The following is a 26,313-nucleotide window of genomic DNA, read 5'->3' as shown; positions in this document are numbered from 1 at the left end:
ATACACTGTCTATTGAGGCATTAAAACATGCAATGTATTTAATTTGCACAGTTTTCAACATTATGCTTGATTATATTTAATCTTGGAAATATAACCACCAATTATGATAAGGAAATCCCCAAGACAATGAATATAAATATAATGCTCAACCATGGCATTCATGCAGAACTTCAAATTACCAATAGACATTCTGCAATATACACTGTCTATTGAGGCATTAAAACATGCAATGTATTTAATTTGCACAGTTTTAAAAATTATGTTTGATTATATTTAATCTTGGAAATATAACCACCGATTATGATAAGGAAATCCCCAAGACAATGAATATAAATATAATGCTCAACCATGGCATTCATGCAATAATACACATCACTGGTAGTGAGACTGTGCTATAATAGCACCATACATGAAACTATACTACGACATAAATATCGGACTAAATTATTAAATTTTTATGTCTCATATAGTCCAAAGGCAAAAATGACATAACAATGTAAACATAGTATGACATCGCTATGCATTGAATATCATAAACATGTATAAGTAAATTGCTACCAATGCTTTACATCTTATACACATGGTACAATAGAAATCTAGTCAAACGGTTTGAAATAAGTGCTGCATAAATAAAAAAGTGCAACAATACAGGGGTTCACTTTTTTCAGCAATTAAGTAATACACATTACCAGTGTCTAGAAACAACTGCTCAAGTTATCGCTATGAATAGATAGTATACATAGATATAGAATAGATAGCATACTTCAGAAATAACGCATGACCTTTTAATGCATATGACAGAATTGTTTGGAACACAATAAACAAATATCATTTAAAGATCGATAAATATATGCTCAAATATCTGCTTTGTAACATTTAGTACACATATGTGGTAATAGTAACTATCGTTGATCACCCAATATACACGAGAGACTAGTTGGACACATAAATGTAAACACTATATGAGCAATCTATTGGATAAACGTCAGCAAACACACCCCTGAATCTGATAGGTTACAGCTGACGATGACGCTACCGTGTCAACATAACGACGTAAGATGATAGGAATTAGCCGATAGGCTGTTAGAATTTGCAAAAAAAGTAATCAGCCACATGATTGGCTGATGGTCCTTTAAAAGTAGTGTGTGGCGGTCGGACCGGACGCCTCTGAAAAAGCAGTTGCGAAACGCGCGTCAGGCGTTTGCACTGCTCCTCTCATACAGTCCGTTGAAATTAGATTAATTGTTGGCCTCTTTTAGGCACCTTTAGCTTAAACTTTTCATAGTTAAAAACTTAGTCTGACTTAGCGAATATAGGCTTTAATGGTATCGGATTATGCCTTAATTGTTGGAGCAATATGCTCAAGTACAAGCCGTCGCTATAGACAGACGATTTTCTGAGTACAATTATTTTCTGACAATAATCTTCATAGTTAATATTACCAGTGCCTGCTTACTGTAGCAACAGTATAGCCCTAGTTTAATTGAAATAGGCCATCAAAAGCCGTACAATATAATGTTTACTTTTTAATGGGTTATTACGCTATATGAGCCTGCACAGTGTTATGAGACTCTGGACTATCTCAGAATCCTACGCTCACCTGGAGTATTTGTATTCACCATGTTAAAGCAATGCAAACAGCACAAATCTAATGCATTAATAACTGGGGTAAATCAATATTAAACAATATACGCCAGACATCGCTTAACTGTCAAATTTGGCAGCAAAAACTGTACAGACTATTGAACTGATGTTAATAGCATAAATATCCTGACGCATAGCTGTTTATTATAAATTCTCTCTATACATATCAGAATATAATCAATCTGTGTGCCATCATTAATAAAGACATTTTTTCAATGTGGTAAACACTCAAACGTCCACATAACCCCACTAGAGGTCGGAGAATTTATTTTGTATGATAATATTTGCAACGGGCCAAGTTAAATGCAAAACACTTACATGGCACATCATCACAAATATAACTGATGGAAATGGTACTCATACTTTCAAGTATTAACATATAGCTAAAGATATTGTATTCACTTTATTTCAATAGGACTGTGTGATACAAACTGATCACTGTATCACATTTGAGAGGAGCCTTTTGTGTACCGAGTACCACTCGGACACAATTTTAAGATTGTTTGTCTGTTCTTATATTCATCAGTGGAATTTTCCACTCTCTTTTTTTAAATGGTTATTGATATAAAAGTTAAGTTTTAATAAACAAACGACACACCACACAATCAATATAGCATTGGTTTTTGCCCCGCCAAGTGTGCCCTATATGCCTCACTTTCTCTATCCCTCTTCTCAGTAATAATTATATATTATTTGGCATAAGGCACTACCTATTGGAAACACCCAGGTTTGGTTTCTATAGGTCTAAGGGCTCAAACCCCTAGTCCCCCCCTCTCTCCCTAGAGGTCATAGGGAATCTATAACCTTTTTGTAATTAAGTCACAATTAATCTTTAAAAATTACAGATATTTGTGGGTGCCAAAATCTAAAGTCTGGCAAGTTCTAATATTAACAAATCAGTTTTGGAACTTAAAATGTTAAATATTTATTACACAATATAATGCACATTAACAAACGTCAGCTGTGCTTGAAGTCTAATATGCAGGAAGACCGCAAAAAGGTATATAAAGTCTGATTATAATCCTTAAATATTATGTGGATAAACCGCATCAAAGTATACCAAGTCCAATTATAATTCTTTAATAAAAAACAGGGATGTCCCTATAAATAGTACATTAGAAATATACTGTATACTTCAAACCAGAACTCACAAAGTGGTTATATTTTATGTTTAAATATTTTTTTATTAAGTTTTACACATTTTATAGTTGCTCTTACATCAAGGTGGGTATATCACATTTTTAAACAAATAAAAAAGTGGAAAAGATTTCCAAAGAAAACATTTCTCGAGCCTATGGAGCTCAAGAGTTCATAAACTTAACATTAGTTCTCTGCACCTATGATGTAATACGGTGTAAAAACTCTCACAGGCCTTTCAAAACATTGTAAGGAAGAGGAAAGGAGATAATATATCCTCTCCCTAGTGTAAGACACTTGAAGCCAGTGATTCCAGGCGTATGTTTGTGGGGGTGGAGGGGGGGGAGGGGAGAAAGTAATAACAGGGGTGAGAGTGACAACATAATAAATACAGAAAGTTAGCTCTTTAGTAAAACAATTTGCAATGTATGTCTAAACCGTTAAAGCGCCCTAAAGGAGTAATCCTTGGGTTGATTCTCCTTGAGCTATCCAATAGAACCAGATCTGATTGACTGTTTCTCTATTATTTAATATACCAAAAGCTACCTCCTGCATCCTGTAAGTGTGTTGCACTTTATGATATATTTCGGTCCATGTAGGGGTACCTGTCTTCGAGTGTTTAGCAATACAAGTTCTTGTGACTGTGCATAGAATGTTGAGAAAGGTGTTAAAGTGTTTGTTATATGTAGTATTGTGGTCATGAAGAAGAGCTTGTTGTATATTGAATGTTATCTCCGTACCCACAAGTTGACTAATAAAGTAGGCAAGTCGCTTCCATATTGGGTTGACCTCAGTGCAATCCCACCACATGTGTCGGTATGAGCCCACCTCTCCGCATCCCCTATAACACAATCTGCTACCCTGTGGATACATATGCGCAGTTTTCACCGGCATCAAGCACCATCTGAAAAGTCTTTTCATGACATTCTCCTTCATGTCTGCACTCAGAAGTCCTCTGTCAGCAGTCTGGAATACTTGTTCCCAGTCCCCAAGATCTTTAGTTACGTGTAAGTCTTTTTCCCAAGATAACATTAGCGAAGACTTTGTCTTGTGTGGGCGGGATTGGATGGCTACGTACAGTCTAGAAATGGAGTGTTTAGAACGTTGGGGATTATTACAGAAGTGGTTATATTTTAAAGAAAACTTTGTTCTTTCACACCCTATGCTCAAGTGCCACAGATTAATCCTTACAACTGTTGGTAGTTTCCGGAGCTCCGGGTTGCTAGCTTCTGTAAGTGTACAAGTGTCTCCCAAAGCAGCAATTACCAGCGGCAACACGTTTCAGCTCTGCTGAGCCTTCCTCAAGCCGTAACTGATCCCTTATAGGACACCATACCCCCCGGTGCTCAGGTCTTATCTTACATGGAACCACATGGAACCACAAAACTGCAGGAGGAGAGCTTGGTGGCTTACTCCCTTGTGGCGTGAGTGGACCCTACTCGGGAGACACTTGTACTCTAACAGAAGATAGCAACCTCAGAAACAACAACAACAACAAGCACAGGGTGTAAAAAAATAAATATAAAAAATATATATACTTTCCTTTAGAATTATAACCACTTTGACTAAGTGTTCTGGATTGGAGTATACATTTCTTAAGAACTATTTATAGGGACATCTTCACCGTTTTTATTGAAGGATTATAATCTGACTTGGTATAATTTGCTGTGATTCATCCACATATGTTTTATTAGAGTTATATTGAAGGATTATAACCAAACTTGGAATAATTTGTTGCAGTTCTCCAGAATATAAAACAAAGTTCATTTTTTTATATCATGCATGATTAACACAAGTTTGAATAAGATTTCAATCACAGCTGATGCTTTTTAATGTGGATTATACAGATTAATAAATATTTATCATTTTAAGTTTAAAAAAAAAACGGTTTGTTTATATTAGAACTTGCCAGACTTTAGAGTTTGGAGCCCACAAACATCTGTAGTTTTCGGATTTACCATATAACAAGTTTTTTGCAGAGCATTTGTTTCTATTGCAAGGTTTCCAGTAAAACATATTTTTAACACACACACTTCTCAGGAGGAATATTATTATGTAATGCTTTTATAAAATTCTATTTGTTTTTGCCTAAATTTGCAAGGGTTGCTTCACTAAACTAACATAATTGATGATTACAATAGCCTGTTTGCCTAGCTGTTTGATGGCTTTTACATGCTTTTTAATAGCCACTGATGGCCTATACAGCATCGTAGAATGAATCCCTCACAAATATACTAGCATAGCTGAAAATCTGTTTTAAGACATATTTTAAAGAACCATGTTGTAGTCCAAAGCTGTTCCCCTTAATGTAATTTTTCTTATTTGCTCTGTTATTATTTGCTTCATTCTGAACGAAAAATGGACACACAACTCAAAATTAACCTTTCATGGCTCAGATAGAGCTTGAAATATTAAGAGACTATTCTATTTACTTCTATAGTTTTTTCTCTTTGCATCCTTGAGGAAAGAGCTTATCTAGATAGGCTCAAGAGCAATCTACTACTAAGAGCTATCTGGTGATTGGTTGGTACACACATATGTCTCTTGTCACCGGCTTACCAGATGTGTTTAGTAAGGTCCCAGCAGTGAATTGCTTATCTGGAGCAGGTATTAAACACATAGTTATATGCAAGCAACAGTGAGCTAACGGGAGACAGGTGAACATATCGGGTGAGCCAATAACAAGAGGCATATATGCACAGCCACCAATCAGCAGCTAACTCACAGTAGTGGCATGCTGCTCCTGAGTCTAGCTAGATATGCTTTTCAACCAAGAGAATTAAGCAAATAAGACAATAGAAGTAAATTGTACAATAGAAGTAAATTGGAAAGCCGTTTAAAATTGCAAGTTCTATCTGAATAATGGAAGTTTACTTTCGATTTTACTGTCCCTTTAAGCTATTCGGCAGAATCCCTAAAAAGGGATTGTCAAATTACAGCTCCTAAAATTTTAAATTCCAGCTCATTAGGTTCCATGTACATAGCAGCAAAAGGTGCTCCGGAGCCCTTGCGGGGCAGGTGTGCATGAGAGCCTGCTTCCCGCAATGTAAGAAGCAGCGGTCATTACACTCTACGTCACCTCTGAGGTGGTGAGGAGAAATCAGAGAGCTCGCTCTCTGATTGACAGTCCCTTCTCTCACGTTCAATGGTCGTGCAAGAGAAGGGGCAGGCTTTACGCGCTCACTTGAGTGTGTAATGATACATATGGGAAGCGGATCCTGTTCGTCCACTGCCCGTATGCAGCAAAGGCAAGCGGAAAACTTCTCGAGTTAAGAAGCTTGTCCGCTCTCCTTTTAGAACATGGGGTCCATTGTCTCCAAATTCCATACACTCATGATGGGTCTTCCCTTTCTGTCCGATACGGTTTTCCCTATACGCCAATGCCTAAAATTCACCTCCTGCTTCTGATATATATGCTCACACCATTTAATATTAGAGAGTCTCTCTAGCTTCTACAGTATATCTTGACATAGAAGTGAAAAAGGAAAAAGCCTGTTAGAGAATTTAATTATTGCACTAACTTCCATATAACTGTGTCTAATCCCTGTAAATGGGGTTAATAACATACCAAAATGCACTAATGGGAGCTAGCTGAACACATCTGGAGAGCCAATGACAAGAGACATATGTGCATAAGTACCAATCACCAGAATTTGCACTTCCTCTGACACACGTTTTCTAAACAATTCTATACATGCCATCCTCACATGAAAATCACAATATTGCTCCACACTAGGGGAGTACACTGGACTAAACCAAATGGGCCTGTGCCTAGGGCAGCATGATTTCAGGGGAGGCAAATGCCGAGGGGTAGATTCCTCACTTCTACATCTCCAAATGTTTTAGTTATTAATTTTAATACAAAACATTAATCCCTGTGTTTTTTTTTTTTTTGTAGAGGTGCATTTACATTAAAAAAAAAAAAAAAAAAAAAAAAAAGGCAAATATGAACTAAAATGATTTGGAGTGGGGGAAGCAGCAGATTTCCAAGTGCCTCAGGCATCACAAAAAAAACAGAATTTATGTTTACCTGATAAATTTCTTTCTCCAACGGTGTGTCCGGTCCACGGCGTCATCCTTACTTGTGGGATATTCTCTTCCCCAACAGGAAATGGCAAAGAGCCCAGCAAAGCTGGTCACATGATCCCTCCTAGGCTCCGCCTACCCCAGTCATTCGACCGACGTTAAGGAGGAATATTTGCATAGGAGAAACCATATGGTACCGTGGTGACTGTAGTTAAAGAAAAATAAAATATCAGACCTGATTAAAAAAACCAGGGCGGGCCGTGGACCGGACACACCGTTGGAGAAAGAAATTTATCAGGTAAACATAAATTCTGTTTTCTCCAACATAGGTGTGTCCGGTCCACGGCGTCATCCTTACTTGTGGGAACCAATACCAAAGCTTTAGGACACGGATGAAGGGAGGGAGCAAATCAGGTCACCTAAATGGAAGGCACCACGGCTTGCAAAACCTTTCTCCCAAAAATAGCCTCAGAAGAAGCAAAAGTATCAAACTTGTAAAATTTGGTAAAAGTGTGCAGTGAAGACCAAGTCGCTGCCCTACATATCTGATCAACAGAAGCCTCGTTCTTGAAGGCCCATGTGGAAGCCACAGCCCTAGTGGAATGAGCTGTGATTCTTTCGGGAGGCTGCCGTCCGGCAGTCTCGTAAGCCAATCTGATGATGCTTTTAATCCAAAAAGAGAGAGAGGTAGAAGTTGCTTTTTGACCTCTCCTTTTACCTGAATAAACAACAAACAAGGAAGATGTTTGTCTAAAATCCTTTGTAGCATCTAAATAGAATTTTAGAGCGCGAACAACATCCAAATTGTGCAACAAACGTTCCTTCTTTGAAACTGGTTTTGGACACAGAGAAGGTACGATAATCTCCTGGTTAATGTTTTTGTTAGAAACAACTTTTGGAAGAAAACCAGGTTTAGTACGTAAAACCACCTTATCTGCATGGAACACCAGATAAGGAGGAGAACACTGCAGAGCAGATAATTCTGAGACTCTTCTAGCAGAAGAAATCGCAACTAAAAACAAAACTTTCCAAGATAATAACTTAATATCAACGGAATGTAAGGGTTCAAACGGAACCCCCTGAAGAACTGAAAGAACTAAATTGAGACTCCAAGGAGGAGTCAAAGGTTTGTAAACAGGCTTGATTCTAACCAGAGCCTGAACAAAGGCTTGAACATCTGGCACAGCTGCCAGCTTTTTGTGAAGTAATACCGACAAGGCAGAAATCTGTCCCTTCAGGGAACTTGCAGATAATCCTTTTTCCAATCCTTCTTGGAGGAAGGATAGAATCCTAGGAATCTTAACCTTGTCCCAAGGGAATCCTTTAGATTCACACCAACAGATATATTTTTTCCAAATTTTGTGGTAAATCTTTCTAGTCACAGGCTTTCTGGCCTGAACAAGAGTATCGATCACAGAATCTGAGAATCCTCGCTTCGATAAAATCAAGCGTTCAATCTCCAAGCAGTCAGCTGGAGTGAAACCAGATTCGGATGTTCGAACGGACCCTGAACAAGAAGGTCTCGTCTCAAAGGTAGCTTCCAAGGTGGAGCCGATGACATATTCACCAGATCTGCATACCAAGTCCTGCGTGGCCACGCAGGAGCTATCAAGATCACCGACGCCCTCTCCTGCTTGATCCTGGCTATCAGCCTGGGGATGAGAGGAAATGGCGGGAACACATAAGCTAGTTTGAAGGTCCAAGGTGCTACTAGTGCATCCACTAGAGCCGCCTTGGGATCCCTGGATCTGGCCCCGTAGCAAGGAACTTTGAAGTTCTGACGAGAGGCCATCAGATCCATGTCTGGAATGCCCCACAGGTGAGTGACTTGGGCAAAGATTTCCGGATGGAGTTCCCACTCCCCCGGATGCAATGTCTGACGACTCAGAAAATCCGCTTCCCAATTTTCCACTCCTGGGATGTGGATAGCAGACAGGTGGCAGGAGTGAGACTCCGCCCAAAGAATAATTTTGGTTACTTCTTCCATCGCTAGGGAACTCCTTGTTCCCCCCTGATGGTTGATGTACGCAACAGTCGTCATGTTGTCTGATTGAAACCGTATGAACCTGGTCCTCGCAAGCTGGGGCCAGGCCTGGAGCGCATTGAATATCGCTCTCAGTTCCAGAATATTTATCGGTAGAAGAGATTCTTCCCGAGACCAAAGACCCTGAGCTTTCAGGGATCCCCAGACCGCGCCCCAGCCTATCAGACTGGCGTCGGTCGTGACAATGACCCACTCTGGTCTGTGGAACATCATCCCTTGAGACAGATTGTCCAGGGACAGCCACCAACGGAGTGAGTCTCTGGTCCTCTGATTTACTTGTATCTTCGGAGACAAGTCTGTATAGTCCCCATTCCACTGACTGAGCATGCACAGTTGTAATGGTCTTAGATGAATGCGCGCAAAAGGAACTATGTCCATCGCCGCCACCATCAACCCGATCACTTCCATGCACTGAGCTATGGAAGGAAGAGGAACGGAATGAAGTATCCGACAAGAGTCCAGAAGCTTTGTTTTTCTGGCCTCTGTTAGAAAGATCCTCATTTCTAAGGAGTCTATAATTGTTCCCAAGAAGGGAACCCTTGTTGACGGGGATAGAGAACTCTTTTCCACGTTCACTTTCCAGCCGTGAGATCTGAGAAAGGCCAGGACAATGTCCGTGTGAGCCTTTGCTTGAGGAAGGGACGACGCTTGAATCAGAATGTCGTCCAGGTAAGGTACTACTGCAATGCCCCTTGGTCTTAGCACCGCTAGAAGGGACCCTAGTACCTTTGTGAAAATCCTTGGAGCAGTGGCTAATCCGAAAGGAAGCGCCACGAACTGGTAATGTTTGTCCAGGAATGCAAACCTTAGGAACCGATGATGTTCCTTGTGGATAGGAATATGTAGATACGCATCCTTTAAATCCACCGTGGTCATAAATTGACCTTCCTGGATGGAAGGAAGGATAGTTCGAATGGTTTCCATCTTGAACGATGGGACCTTGAGAAATTTGTTTAAGATCTTGAGATCTAGGATTGGTCTGAACGTTCCCTCTTTTTTGGGAACTATGAACAGATTGGAGTAGAACCCCATCCCTTGTTCTCTTAATGGAACAGGATGAATCACTCCCATTTTTAACAGGTCTTCTACACAATGTAAGAACGCCTGTCTTTTTATGTGGTCTGAAGACAACTGCGACTTGTGGAACCTCCCCCTTGGGGGAAGTCCCTTGAATTCCAGAAGATAACCCTGGGAGACTATTTCTAGCGCCCAAGGATCCAGAACATCTCTTGCCCAAGCCTGAGCGAAGAGAGAGAGTCTGCCCCCCACCAGATCCGGTCCCGGATCGGGGGCCAATATTTCATGCTGTCTTGGTAGCAGTGGCAGGTTTCTTGGCCTGCTTTCCCTTGTTCCAGCCTTGCATTGGTCTCCAAGCTGGCTTGGCCTGAGAAGTATTACCCTCTTGCTTAGAGGACGTAGCACCTTGGGCTGGTCCGTTTTTACGAAAGGGACGAAAATTAGGTCTATTTTTTGCCTTGAAGGGCCGATCCTGAGGAAGGGCGTGGCCCTTACCCCCAGTGATATCAGAGATAATCTCTTTCAAGTCAGGACCAAACAGCGTTTTCCCCTTGAAAGGAATGTTTAGTAGCTTGTTCTTGGAAGACGCATCAGCCGACCAAGATTTCAACCAAAGCGCTCTGCGCGCCACAATAGCAAACCCAGAGTTCTTAGCCGCTAACTTAGCCAATTGCAAAGAGGCGTCTAGAGTGAAAGAATTAGCCAATTTGAGAGCATTGATTCTGTCCATAATCTCCTCATAAGGAGGAGAGTCACTATCGAGCACCTTAAGCAGTTCATCAAACCAGAAATATGCGGCTGTAGTGACAGGGACAATGCATGAAATGGGTTGTAGAAGGTAACCCTGCTGAACAAACATCTTTTTAAGCAAACCTTCTAATTTTTTATCCATAGGATCTTTGAAAGCACAACTATCCTCTATGGGAATAGTGGTGCGTTTGTTTAAAGTAGAAACCGCTCCCTCGACCTTGGGGACTGACTGCCATAAGTCCTTTCTGGGGTCGACCATAGGAAACAATTTTTTAAATATGGGGGGAGGGACGAAAGGAATACCGGGCCTTTCCCATTCTTTATTAACAATGTCCGCCACCCGCTTGGGTATAGGAAAAGCTTCTGGGAGCCCCGGCACCTCTAGGAACTTGTCCATTTTACATAGTTTCTCTGGGATGACTAAATTTTCACAATCATCCAGAGTGGATAATACCTCCTTAAGCAAAATGCGGAGATGTTCCAATTTAAATTTAAATGTAATCACATCAGATTCAGCCTGCTGAGAAATGTTCCCTAAATCAGTAATTTCTCCCTCAGACAAAACCTCCCTGGCCCCCTCAGATTGGGTTAGGGGCCCTTCAGAGATATTAATATCAGCGTCGTCATGCTCTTCAGTAACTAAAACAGAGCAGCCACGCTTACGCTGACAAGGGTTCATTTTGGCTAAAATGTTTTTGACAGAATTATCCATTACAGCCGTTAATTGTTGCATAGTAAGGAGTATTGGCGCGCTAGATGTACTAGGGGCCTCCTGAGTGGGCAAGACTCGTGTAGACGAAGGAGGGAATGATGCAGTACCATGCTTACTCCCCTCACTTGAGGAATCATCTTGGGCATCATTGTCATTATCACATAAATCACATTTATTTAAATGAATAGGAATTCTGGCTTCCCCACATTCAGAACACAGTCTATCTGGTAGTTCAGACATGTTAAACAGGCATAAACTTGATCAGAAAGTACAAAAAACGTTTTAAAATAAAACCGTTACTGTCACTTTAAATTTTAAACTGAACACACTTTATTACTGCAATTGCGAAAAAACATGAAGGAATTGTTCAAAATTCACCAAATTTTCACCACAGCGTCTTAAAGCCTTGAAAATATTGCACACCAATTTTGGAAGCTTTAACCCTTAAAATAACGGAACCGGAGCCGTTTTAAGCTTTAAACCCCTTTACAGTCCCTGGTATCTGCTTTGCTGAGACCCAACCAAACCCAAAGGGGAATACGATACCAAATGACGCCTTCAGAAGTCTTTTATAAGTATCAGAGCTCCTCTCACATGCGACTGCATGCCATGCCTCTCAAAAACAAGTGCGCAACACCGGCGCGAAAATGAGACTCTGCCTATGCTTTGGGAAAGCCCCTAAAGAATAAGGAGTCTAAAACAGTGCCTGCCGATATTATTAAATCAAAATACCCAGAATAAATGATTCCTCAAGGCTAAATAAGTGTTAATATCAATCGATTTAGCCCAAAAAAAGTCTACAGTTTAAATAAGCCCTTGTGAAGCCCTTATTTACAATCGTAATAAACATGGCTTACCGGATCCCATAGGGAAAATGACAGCTTCCAGCATTACATCGTCTTGTTAGAATGTGTCATACCTCAAGCAGCAAGAGACTGCAAACTGTTCCCCCAACTGAAGTTAATTGCTCTCAACAGTCCTGTGTGGAACAGCCATGGATTTTAGTTACGGTTGCTAAAATCATTTTCCTCATACAAACAGAATTCTTCATCTCTTTTCTGTTTCTGAGTAAATAGTACGTACCAGCACTATTTGAAAATAACAAACTCTTGATTGAATAATGAAAAACTACAGTTAAACACTAAAAAACTCTAAGCCATCTCCGTGGAGATGTTGCCTGTACAACGGCAAAGAGAATGACTGGGGTAGGCGGAGCCTAGGAGGGATCATGTGACCAGCTTTGCTGGGCTCTTTGCCATTTCCTGTTGGGGAAGAGAATATCCCACAAGTAAGGATGACGCCGTGGACCGGACACACCTATGTTGGAGAAACAATATTTTTCCACACACATTACTTTCCTCTCCCTAAAACTCAATAGCACCTCTTCTGCATCAACCCCCAAGTGTAGCAATATATTTTCCCATTCCATTTGCAAACACTTACTTCACCAATTGCTTATATCTCTGCACTCAATGCTCTTACAAAGCATCCCTCCTGCACCAGCAACAATCTATACCACCTTACTCTCTCACAAAGCCTAACAAGCTACACTGCCTTACTCTCTCACAAAGCATCTCTTTTGCACCTGTAACAAGCTACACCATACTCTCTCACAAAGCATCTCTTGTGCACCTGTAACAAGCTACACCATACTCTCTCACAAAGCATCTCTTGTGCACCTGTAACAAGCTACGCCATACTCTCTCACAAAGCATCTCTTGTGCACCTGTAACAAGCTACGCCATACTCTCTCACAAAGCATCTCTTGTGCACCTGTAACAAGCTATACCATACTCTCTCACAAAGCATCTCTTGTGCACCTGTAACAAGCTATACCATACTCTCTCACAAAGCATCTCTTGTGCACCTGTAACAAGCTACACCATACTCTCTCACAAAGCATCTCTTGTGCACCTGTAACAAGCTACACCATACTCTCTCACAAAGCATCTCTTGTGCACCTGTAACAAGCTACGCCATACTCTCTCACAAAGCATCTCTTCTGCACCTGTAACAAGCTACATTATACTCTCTCACAAAGCATCTCTTGTGCACCTGTAACAAGCTACGCCATACTCTCTCACAAAGCATCTCTTGTGCACCTGTAACAAGCTACATTATACTCTCTCACAAAGCATCTCTTGTGCACCTGTAACAAGCTACATTATACTCTCTCACAAAGCATCTCTTGTGCACCTGTCACAAGCTACGCCATACTCTCTCACAAAGCATCTCTTGTGCACCTGTAACAAGCTACATTATACTCTCTCACAAAGCATCTCTTGTGCACCTGTCACAAGCTACACCATACTCTCTCACAAAGCATCTCTTGTGCACCTGTAACAAGCTACACCATACTCTCTCACAAAGCATCTCTTGTGCACCTGTAACAAGCTACGCCATACTCTCTCACAAAGCATCTCTTGTGCACCTGTAACAAGCTATATTATACTCTCTCACAAAGCATCTCTTGTGCACCTGTAACAAGCTACATTATACTCTCTCACAAAGCATCTCTTGTGCACCTGTCACAAGCTACACCATACTCTCTCACAAAGCATCTCTTGTGCACCTGTAACAAGCTACACCATACTCTCTCACAAAGCATCTCTTGTGCACCTGTAACAAGCTACACCATACTCTCTCACAAAGCATCTCTTGTGCACCTGTAACAAGCTACATTATACTCTCTCACAAAGCATCTCTTGTGCACCTGTCACAAGCTACGCAGTACTCTCTCACAAAGCATCTCTTGTGCACCTGTCACAAGCTACGCCATACTCTCTCACAAAGCATCTCTTGTGCACCTGTAACAAGCTACACCATACTCTCTCACAAAGCATCTCTTGTGCACCTGTAACAAGCTACACCATACTCTCTCACAAAGCATCTCTTGTGCACCTGTAACAAGCTACACCATACTCTCTCACAAAGCATCTCTTGTGCACCTGTAACAAGCTACGCCATACTCTCTCACAAAGCATCTCTTGTGCACCTGTAACAAGCTATGCCATACTCTCTCACAAAGCATCTATTTTGCACCTGTAACAAGCTACGCCATACTCTCTCACAAAGCATCTCTTGTGCACCTGTCACAAGCTACGCCGTACTCTCTCACAAAGCATCTCTTGTGCACCTGTAACAAGCTACGCCATACTCTCTCACAAAGCATCTCTTGTGCACCTGTCACAAGCTACGCCATACTCCCTCACAAAGCATCTCTTGTGCACCTGTCACAAGCTACGCCATACTCCCTCACAAAGCATCTCTTGTGCACCTGTCACAAGCTACGCCATACTCCCTCACAAAGCATCTCTTGTGCACCTGTCACAAGCTACGCCATACTCTCTCACAAAGCATCTCTTTTGCACCTGTAACAAGCTACGCCATACTCTCTCACAAAGCATCTCTTTTGCACCTGTAACAAGCTACGCCATACTCTCTCACAAAGCATCTCTTGTGCACCTGTCACAAGCTACGCCATACTCTCTCACAAAGCATCTCTTGTGCACCTGTAACAAGCTACACCATACTCTCTCACAAAGCATCTCTTGTGCACCTGTAACAAGCTACACCATACTCTCTCACAAAGCATCTCTTGTGCACCTGTCACAAGCTACGCCATACTCTCTCACAAAGCATCTCTTGTGCACCTGTCACAAGCTACACCATACTCTCTCACAAAGCATCTCTTGTGCACCTGTAACAAGCTACGCCATACTCTCTCACAAAGCATCTCTTGTGCACCTGTCACAAGCTACGCCATACTCTCTCACAAAGCATCTCTTGTGCACCTGTAACAAGCTACGCCATACTCTCTCACAAAGCATCTCTTGTGCACCTGTAACAAGCTACATTATACTCTCTCACAAAGCATCTCTTGTGCACCTGTAACAAGCTACACCATACTCTCTCACAAAGCATCTCTTGTGCACCTGTCACAAGCTACGCCATACTCTCTCACAAAGCATCTCTTGTGCACCTGTAACAAGCTACACCATACTCTCTCACAAAGCATCTCTTGTGCACCTGTAACAAGCTACACCATACTCTCTCACAAAGCATCTCTTGTGCACCTGTCACAAGCTACACCATACTCTCTCACAAAGGATCTCTTGTGCACCTGTAACAAGCTACACCATACTCTCTCACAAAGCATCTCTTGTGCACCTGTAACAAGCTACGCCATACTCTCTCACAAAGCATCTCTTGTGCACCTGTCACAAGCTACGCCATACTCTCTCACAAAGCATTTCTGTTGGTCTCATGCCCTTAAAAGCCCATGTCTATTTATGAGCCTTTTGCTGCTCCTTTATCATTCCCTTCCAATAATCTCTCACTGCTCTCCGTCTGAAAAAAATTGAAGAATCAAGTGGCTTGGCTTCTGACATTTTCCATTACAGTGTATTTATATTTTTTTTTGGATACATATTAAGAGGACATTATACACTAGATTTTTCTGTGCATAAATGTTTTGTAGATGATCCATTTATATACCCCATAGAGGTTTTTTTTTTAATAAAAATGTATAGTTTTGCCTATTTTTTAAATAACATTATGCTGATTTTCAGACTCCTAACCAAGCCCCAAAGTTTTAGGAGAATACTGATGTATACAGACTTCAGCTTGCTCCTGTTTGTGTAAACAGTCTTTTCTTATGCGGAGGAAGGGGGGAGAGGGGGAGTGTCTGCTTTCACTGGGTGTTCCAATCAACCTAATCAAAAGTGCTAAACAGGGAGTTTCTAAGTAAGTTTTTAAAAGGTTTGATACTGGATTATTATATCAGTATCTGTGCATATTATTCTTAATAGTAGTGTCTATTACATGCAGTTATATGAAAATTGGTGTATACTGTCCCTTTAAGTTACAGAAAAGGGGGCAAAATAAATAATGAAAGTACATTAAGCTATTTTTTAAAACATATATACATATATATATATATATATATATATATATATATATATATATATATATATATATATATATATATAGATAGATAGATAGAATTCAGTTTTGAGTTTTATCCTGAAATCCTTACCTGGGTCTGCTTTTCTCTTCTCCCCCTTTGCTTTAGACTCAGCTGGTTCAGATGTGGCTTTACTTTTTGTATTAAGCTGCTCTTCATCTTTGGACTTAGAGTTTGGGGGATGGCTTGTTTCAGGAGAATTGCTTTCTTTAGAATCATCTTTATTTTCTGTGTCTACGCCATAGTTTGCATGATACATTGCCAGAAAATCATCTGTGATCTATTAAATGAGAGGTGTAAACAAGCATTTATACTTTTTGCAACACAAAACAGATAATAAAAAGTAATAATGAATATATAAAATGTGAATTAGAAAGTTGTTTAAAATCGCATGCTCTATCTGAATCATGAAAGCTTAATTTTGACTTAAGTGCCCCTTTAACCATAATTATACTGACAGTAATAGATATTATACTAATATAGTCTGCTTATTGTCTTGTAGAGAAGTGCTCTTTTTTTTGTTTTTAAGCGGAATACGCACATTTGCTGTGAGTGCCCTATGTACCACTATTCAAACACCACACTGTCTCAGAGAGTCAGCAGTGTCTTGCATGAAAAATTAAAGGGACACTCAATTCAAAATTAAAACTTTCATGATTCAGATACAGCGGGCAACTTTCCAATTTGCTTCCATTAACAAAATGTGCACAGTTTTTTATATTTACACTTATTGAGTCAGCTGTTCCTACTGAGCATGTGCAAGAATTCACAGACAATACATATATGCACTTGTGATTGGCTGATGGCTGTCACATGATACAGGAGACGTGGAAATAGACATAACTGACATTTGTCAGAAAAAAATAAAAACAGAATTTATGCTTACCTGATAAATTACTTTCTCCAACGGTGTGTCCGGTCCACGGCGTCATCCTTACTTGTGGGATATTCTCTTCCCCAACAGGAAATGGCAAAGAGCCCAGCAAAGCTGGTCACATGATCCCTCCTAGGCTCCGCCTTCCCCAGTCATTCGACCGACGTAAAGGAGGAATATGCATAGGAGAAATCATATGATACCGTGGTGACTGTAGTTAGAGAAAATAATTCATCAGACCTGATTAAAAAACCAGGGCGGGCCGTGGACCGGACACACCGTTGGAGAAAGTAATTTATCAGGTAAGCATAAATTCTGTTTTCTCCAACATAGGTGTGTCCGGTCCACGGCGTCATCCTTACTTGTGGGAACCAATACCAAAGCTTTAGGACACGGATGATGGGAGGGAGCAAATCAGGTCACCTAGATGGAAGGCACCACGGCTTGCAAAACCTTTCTCCCAAAAATAGCCTCCGAAGAAGCAAAAGTATCAAATTTGTAAAATTTGGTAAAAGTGTGCAGTGAAGACCAAGTCGCTGCCTTACACATCTGATCAACAGAAGCCTCGTTCTTGAAGGCCCATGTGGAAGCCACAGCCCTAGTGGAGTGAGCTGTGATTCTTTCAGGAGGCTGCCGTCCGGCAGTCTCATAAGCCAATCGGATGATGCTTTTAAGCCAAAAAGAGAGAGAGGTAGAAGTTGCTTTTTGACCTCTCCTTTTACCAGAATAAACAACAAACAAGGAAGATGTTTGTCTGAAATCCTTTGTAGCCTCTAAATAGAATTTTAGAGCACGAACTACATCCAAATTGTGCAACAAACGTTCCTTCTTTGAAACTGGATTCGGACACAAAGAAGGCACAACTATCTCCTGGTTAATATTTTTGTTAGAAACAACTTTCGGAAGAAAACCAGGTTTAGTACGCAAAACCACCTTATCTGCATGGAACACCAGATAAGGAGGAGAACACTGCAGAGCAGATAACTCTGAAACTCTTCTTGCAGAAGAAATTGCAACCAAAAACAAAACTTTCCAAGATAATAACTTGATATCTATGGAATGTAAGGGTTCAAACGGAACCCCCTGAAGAACTGAAAGAACTAAATTGAGACTCCAAGGAGGAGTCAAAGGTTTGTAAACAGGCTTGATTCTAACCAGAGCCTGAACAAAAGCTTGAACATCTGGCACAGCCGCCAGCTTTTTGTGAAGTAAAACAGATAAAGCAGAAATCTGTCCCTTCAAAGAACTTGCAGATAATCCTTTCTCCAAACCCTCTTGTAGAAAGGATAGAATCTTAGGAATTTTTATCTTGTTCCATAGGAATCCTTTAGATTCGCACCAACAGATATATTTTTTCCATATTTTATGGTAGATTTTTCTAGTTACAGGCTTTCTAGCCTGAATAAGAGTATCAATGACAGAATCTGAGAACCCACGCTTTGATAAAATCAAGCGTTCAATCTCCAAGCAGTCAGTTGGAGTGAGGCCAGATTCGGATGTTCGAACGGACCTTGAACAAGAAGGTCCTGTCTCAAAGGTAGCCTCCATGGTGGAGCCGATGACATATTCACCAGGTCTGCATACCAAGTCCTGCGTGGCCACGCAGGAGCTATCAAGATCACCGATACCCTCTCCTGTTTGATCCTGGCTACCAGCCTGGGAATGAGAGGAAACGGTGGGAACACATAAGCTAGGTTGAAGGTCCAAGGCGCTACTAGTGCATCCACTAGAGTCGCCTTGGGATCCCTGGATCTGGACCCGTAGCAAGGAACCTTGAAGTTCTGACGAGACGCCATCAGATCCACGTCTGGAATGCCCCATAACTGAGTTATTTGGGCAAAGATTTCCGGATGGAGTTCCCACTCCCCCGGATGAAATGTCTGACGACTCAGAAAATCCGCTTCCCAATTTTCCACTCCTGGGATGTGGATTGCAGACAAGTGGCAGGAGTGATTCTCCGCCCATTGAATTATTTTGGTCACTTCTTCCATCGCAAGGGAACTCCTTGTTCCCCCCTGATGGTTGATATATGCAACAGTCGTCATGTTGTCTGATTGAAACCTTATGAATTTGGCCTTTGCTAGCTGAGGCCAAGCCTTGAGAGCATTGAATATCGCTCTCAGTTCCAGAATGTTTATCGGGAGAAGAGATTCTTCCCGAGACCAAAGACCCTGAGCTTTCAGGGGTTCCCAGACCGCGCCCCAGCCCACCAGACTGGCGTCGGTCGTGACAATGACCCACTCTGGTCTGCGGAAGCTCATCCCTTGTGACAGGTTGTCCAGGGTCAGCCACCAACGGAGTGAATCTCTGGTCCTCTGATCTACTTGTATTGTCGGAGACAAGTCTGTATAATCCCCATTCCACTGACTGAGCATGCACAGTTGTAATGGTCTTAGATGAATTCGCGCAAAAGGAACTATGTCCATTGCCGCAACCATCAAACCTATTACTTCCATGCACTGCGCTATGGAAGGAAGAAGAACAGAATGTAGTACTTGACAAGAGCTTAGAAGTTTTGATTTTCTGGCTTCTGTCAGAAAAATCTTCATTTCTAAGGAGTCTATTATTGTTCCCAAGAAGGGAACTCTTGTTGACGGGGATAGAGAACTTTTTTCTACGTTCACTTTCCACCCGTGAGATCTGAGAAAGGCTAGGACAATGTCCGTATGAGCCTTTGCTTGTGGCAGAGACGACGCTTGAATCAGTATGTCGTCCAAGTAAGGTACTACTGCAATGCCCCTTGGTCTTAGCACCGCTAGAAGGGACTCTAGTACCTTTGTGAAAATTCTTGGAGCAGTGGCTAATCCGAATGGAAGTGCCACGAACTGGTAATGCTTGTCCAGAAAGGCGAACCTTAGGAACCGATGATGTTCCTTGTGGATAGGAATATGTAGATACGCATCCTTTAAATCCACCGTGGTCATGAATTGACCTTCCTGGATGGTAGGAAGAATTGTCCGAATGGTTTCCATTTTGAACGATGGAACCCTGAGAAATTTGTTTAGGATCTTGAGATCTAAGATTGGTCTGAATGTTCCCTCTTTTTTGGGAACTATGAACAGATTGGAGTAGAATCCCATCCCTTGTTCTCCTAATGGAACAGGATGAATCACTCCCATTTTTAACAGGTCTTCTACACAATGTAAGAATGCCTGTCTTTTTATGTGGTCTGAAGACAATTGAGACCTGTGGAACCTTCCCCTTGGGGGTAGCTCCTTGAATTCCAGAAGATAACCTTGGGAGACTATTTCTAGCGCCCAAGGATCCAGAACATCTCTTGCCCAAGCCTGAGCGAAGAGAGAAAGTCTGCCCCCCACCAGATCCGGTCCCGGATCGGGGGCCAACATCTCATGCTGTCTTGGTAGCAGTGGCAGGTTTCTTGGCCTGCTTACCTTTGTTCCAGCCTTGCATTGGCCTCCAGGCTGGCTTGGTTTGAGAAGTATTACCCTCTTGCTTAGAGGATGTAGAACTTGAGGCTGGTCCGTTTCTGCGAAAGGGACGAAAATTTGGTTTATTTTTAGCCTTAAAAGACCTATCCTGAGGAAGGGCGTGGCCCTTTCCCCCAGTGATATCTGAAATAATCTCTTTCAAGTCAGGGCCAAACAGCGTTTTCCCCTTGAAAGGAATGTTAAGCAATTTGTTCTTGGAGGACGCATCCGCTGACCAAGACTTTAGCCAAAGCGCTCTGCGCGCCACAATAGCAAACCCTGAATTTTTCGCCGCTAATCTAGCTAATTGCAAAGTGGCGTCTAAAGTAAAAGAGTTAGCCAATTTAAGAGCGTGAACTCTGTCCATAACCTCCTCATAAGAAGATTCTTTATCGAGCGACTTTTCTAGTTCATCGAACCAGAAACACGCTGCTGTAGTGACAGGAACAATGCATGAAATTGGTTGTAGAAGGTAACCTTGCTGAACAAACATCTTTTTAAGCAAACCCTCTAATTTTTTATCCATAGGATCTTTGAAAGCACAACTATCTTCTATAGGGATAGTAGTGCGTTTGTTTAGAGTAGAAACCGCCCCCTCGACCTTGGGGTCTGTCTGCCATAAGTCCTTTCTGGGGTCGACCATAGGAAACAATTTCTTAAATATAGGGGGAGGGACAAAAAGGTATGCCGGGCCTTTCCCATTCTTTGTTTACAATGTCCGCCACCCGCTTGGGTATAGGAAAAGCTTTGGGGGGCACCGGGACCTCTAGGAACTTGTCCATCTTACATAATTTCTCTGGAATGACCAAATTGTCACAATCATCCAGAGTAGATAACACCTCCTTAAGCAGAGCGCGGAGATGTTCCAATTTAAATTTGAATGTAATAACATCAGGTTCAGCTTGTTGAGAAATTTTCCCTGAATCTGAAATTTCTCCCTCAGACAAAACCTCCCTGGCTCCTTCAGACTGGTGTAAGGGCATGTCAGAACCATTATCATCAGCGTCCTCATGCTCTTCAGTATTTTCTAAAACAGAGCAGTCGCGCTTTCGCTGATAAGTGGGCATTTTGGCTAAAATGTTTTTAATAGAATTATCCATTACAGCCGTTAATTGTTGCATAGTAAGAAGTATTGGCGCACTAGATGTACTAGGGGCCTCCTGTGTGGGCAAGACTGGCGTAGACACAGGGGGGGATGATGCAGTACCATGCTTACTCCCCTCACTTGAGGAATCATCTTGGGCATCATTTTCTCTAAATTGTTTGTCACATACATCACATCTATTTAAATGAGAAGGAACCTTGGCTTCCTCACATACAGAACATAGTCTATCTGATAGTTCAGACATGTTAAACAGGCATAAACTTGATAACAAAGTACAAAAAACGTTTTAAAATAAAACCGTTACTGTCACTTTAAATTTTAAGCTGAACACACTTTATTACTGAATATGTGAAAAAGTATGAAGGAATTGTTCAAAATTCACCAAAATTTCACCACAGTGTCTTAAAGCCTTAAAAGTATTGCACACCAAATTTGAACTTTAACTCTTAAAATAACGGAACCGGAGCCGTTTTTATATTTAACCCCTATACAGTCCCTGGTATCTGCTTTGCTGAGACCCAACCAAGCCCAGAGGGGAATACGATACCAAATGACGCCTTCAGTAAGCTTTTTCTGTGTATCTGAGCTCCTCACACATGCATCTGCATGCCTTGCTTCCCAAAAACAACTGCGCATTAGTGGCGCGAAAATGAGGCTCTGCCTATGATTAGAGAAGGCCCCCAGTGAAAAAGGTGTCCAATACAGTGCCTGCCGTTTTTTTAACATAATTCCCAAGAATAAAATAACTCCTCAAAGCTATAAACTATTAAAAATGCTTATAAATTAATCGTTTTAGCCCAGAAAAATGTCTACCAGTCTTTAAAGCCCTTGTGAAGCCCTTTAATCTTATTAATAAAATGGCTTACCGGATCCCATAGGGAAAATGACAGCTTCCAGCATTACCAAGTCTTGTTAGAAATGTGTCATACTTCAAGCAGCAAAGTCTGCACACTGTTTCCCCCAACTGAAGTTACTTCATCTCAACAGTCCTGTGTGGAAACAGCCATCGATTTTAGTAACGGTTGCTAAAATCATCTTCCTCTTACAAACAGAAATCTTCATCTATTTTCTGTTTCAGAGTAAATAGTACATACCAGCACTATTTTAAAATAACAAACTCTTGATTGAAGAATAAAACTACATTTAAACACCAAAAAACTCTTAACCATCTCCGTGGAGATGTTGCCTGTGCAACGGCAAAGAGAATGACTGGGGAAGGCGGAGCCTAGGAGGGATCATGTGACCAGCTTTGCTGGGCTCTTTGCCATTTCCTGTTGGGGAAGAGAATATCCCACAAGTAAGGATAACGCCGTGGACCGGACACACCTATGTTGGAGAAATCCACTACTCATTTAAAGTGCTATTGCATTGTGTTTTTATCATGCATTTGTTTATTATGCAAATCTACTGTATTTACCGGTCCTTTTAATTCTTCCCTGACACAATACACACCATCAGCAGCTCTAAATGTTTGAATCCTGATCTTCTAGTCACATGTAGTTGCTAAAACAGTAATAAGTTTTCTGCATTTCTTACATTTTCTATTCATTTCAATGTCCCTTTAATGTGATTATGTAATCTATAAGCAAAGGTAAAAACAATAAAAAAATTAAAATTGGAGAGTCAAACATCAAAAAAGTACCAGGATAAACTCATTAACAATTTAAACTTACTGCTATATTAGTCCAAAATAAGGTATTATATTTTTCATACAAAACTCAAATTAAGAGTTAAAGGGACAGTCAAGTATAAATTAAACTTTCATTATTCAGATAGGACTTTTAATTTTAATCAACTTTCCAATTTACTTTTATCATCAAATTTGCTTTTTTCTCTTGGTATTCTTAGTTTAAACTAAACATAGGTAGGCTCATATGCTAATTTCTAAGCCTTTGAGGGCTGCCTCTTATCACATGCTTTTTAAATCTCTTTTCAACACAAAGAGACAGAAAGTACACGTGGGCGATATAGATAACACTGTGTTCAGGCACAGAAAGTTATTTAAGATCTAGCACAATACAATGCTAAATTTAAGACAATAGATAATAAACAGTCACAGTCATGTGATCAGGGGGCTGGAAGAAGGTTCCTAGATACAAGGTAATCACAAAGGTAAAAAGTACATTAATATAACTGTGTTGGTTATGCAAAACTGGGGAATGAGTAATAAAGGGATTATCTATCTTTTAAAACAATAACAATTCGATGGTTGACTGTCCCTTTAAAACATAATAGTTACATAAAAGCAGAAACCTTTTCTAATCAGCTATCAATTCAAGTAATTAAAGGGACATAGTGCAAAAATAACATGCTTTGTTTCGTTACAGCATATAATTTCAGCCCTACCGACCATGTAAGTCTATGGGTTTAACACCTGCAGATAACTACTTGGGAGCCACAGAGAACTGCTAGTCCCAAGAAGACATGGTTGATTAGTAAATCAGCAGCAGCAGTCTCACTGCATCTTAAAAGTGGTACTTTATGTGTTTATTTAATCTCTCTCTTTTTTTTTTTTAATATATATTTATTTGTGGCTGCCAGGAAAAAGAAAAGCCATTAAATTTAGACATGAAACTGGATCAAAACACCACGCAGGGTGAAAACATACATGTATCTTAGAAGAAAAAATATAATTAGGTTATACAATTTGCAAAGTACAAAAATAACATGCAATATAACTAAAATGTGACTATCCTGTCCATTTTGGCGTGGAAATATCACAAAAGAAAAAAAAAAAAAAGAAAGAAAGTAAAAATCTTTTTGACCCTGGCAGCTCATTTTATACACGAACTTGGAGACAAAACTCAACCACACGAAACAAAAATAAAACAAAACCACACAAAAGGAAAAAAAAAAAAAAATTATATTGACTCTCTTGGATCTCACACTACCACTCTCCATCCCACCGGCGGTCCCCTACCACCCCGTTTTGTCTACCGTAACTGCTTCCTTACCGGGCTTCTCCAACTATTCTATTATTCTATCTATAACTCGAGACCCAATCTGCCGGAAAATCTCCTGATAACACCAAATCAAAAAAACATTCAGTACTTAAAAATGGGTATAATATTGTCTTTTGTACATCTTCTGAATATGTCTTGATTATAGGTAACCATCCCAATAAGAATTTTCTAATTTCTTTTTCATTTGCCTCCCAGAGATGGAAAGATTCAAATATGATTTGCGTCTGGATTTCTTTAATAAAAAATGAGAAACCAGGCATCTTTTTAGCTTTCCAATTTTTTAATATTAATTGTCTGACAAGTAAGATGATTGTATTTAGAATCTTACTTGGTGGTACTGCCCCTTGACCGGAGCGGTCCAAAAAAAAAAAAAAGATATCCTCCACATTAACATGGATATTTGTTAGATACAATCTATTAATCCAGAAAACCACTTTCTTCCAGAATTGTCCAATCCTGGGACATTGCCAGAGCATATGTAAGATGTCTGCATTCATATAGACACATCGCGGACAAAATAAATCCTGATCAGTATACATTTTAGCCATTTTCAAGGGTGTACAATAATAATTATTGATCAATTTCATATGGCCTTCTTTCCAGCTGATTGGAATACGACATTTATTTAATGTTTTACAGCTGTCTTTTAATATATCATGATCTATATTGGGGATCATAGATCTCGATTTTGCACTCAGTTTTTCCATTAAGGAATCACTTTGTTTAGCGAGCATGATGCTATATAATAGCGAGATTGAGGGAGCCTTGACACAAGAAATGACCATAATGGTTTTTAACTCCGACCATGCGACCGTCTCACTGCCATTCCATCCCCTAGATGTTATAAAATGGTGCACTTGCAAATAGGGATATAGGTTATTACTTGATAGATCAAATTGGGATTTTAAATTATCATAAGAGATTATTTGTTGCTCCTCCGTAAAGAATTGAGACACTAGCTTAAGGTCTTTATTATACCATTCTCTGAATACCAGCTGATTGTTCTCCAGGGGGAATTCAGGGTTGCCTATTAAAGTCAAGCACTCCGAAAAGGAATAATCTAAACCCAAAAGGGTACATAGTTTTTGCCAGACGAGAACTACATTATTAACCGATATTAAACTCTTTATATTATAAGGTATTTCTTTAGATTGAGTATGCAATAGGGCTTTGAGTAAAAAGGGAGAGACTAAAGTATTCTCCATTTCTATAGTTGAGAACCAACTTGTTTCTATGAGCCAGTCAAGCGCAATTTTACCCAAAGCTGCAGAATTATAAAACCCTATGTTGGGTAGAGCTAGCCCGGCAGCTTCACCAGGTTGCATCAGTTTTTCTAATGCAATTCGTGATTTTTTCTTATTATGCCAGATAAATTGTGAGAAACTAGAGTTTAATTTCCGTATATCCAGTTTGTTTAAAATCAGCGGTAGATTCTGTAATGGAAAAAGGAGCCGAGGAAAGATTATTGTCTTGATAAGATTCACTCTAGCAGTCATTGATAACAGAAAAGCAGCCCAGAGTTTCAAATCAGCCTATATTTTCTGAAATAACGGATGAAAATTAAGCCCATACCATCTTGCAGGATTTCTATGAAGATATATTCCCAGATATCTAAGAGAATCTACCTCTTTAAATTCCAAATTGGCT

General features: G+C 40.5%; 1 protein-coding gene across 1 annotated transcript in view; it reads right to left on the bottom strand.

Moving 5' to 3' along the window:
• Positions 1–26,313, bottom strand: part of HTATSF1 (HIV-1 Tat specific factor 1) — a 147,029-nt gene that overhangs the window by 98,185 nt on the left and 22,531 nt on the right. The window contains exon 2 of the mRNA XM_053699225.1: positions 16,369–16,576. Within this exon, the coding sequence (XP_053555200.1) occupies positions 16,369–16,576 (208 nt within the window). The remainder of the gene's footprint in view (positions 1–16,368; positions 16,577–26,313) is intronic.

Source organism: Bombina bombina, chromosome 1 (assembly GCF_027579735.1).
Source record: "Bombina bombina isolate aBomBom1 chromosome 1, aBomBom1.pri, whole genome shotgun sequence".
In the NCBI taxonomy this organism is placed as follows: domain Eukaryota; kingdom Metazoa; phylum Chordata; class Amphibia; order Anura; family Bombinatoridae; genus Bombina; species Bombina bombina.
The sequence above is the reverse complement of the archived record's forward strand: the minus strand, read 5'-3'. Positions and strand labels throughout refer to the sequence as shown.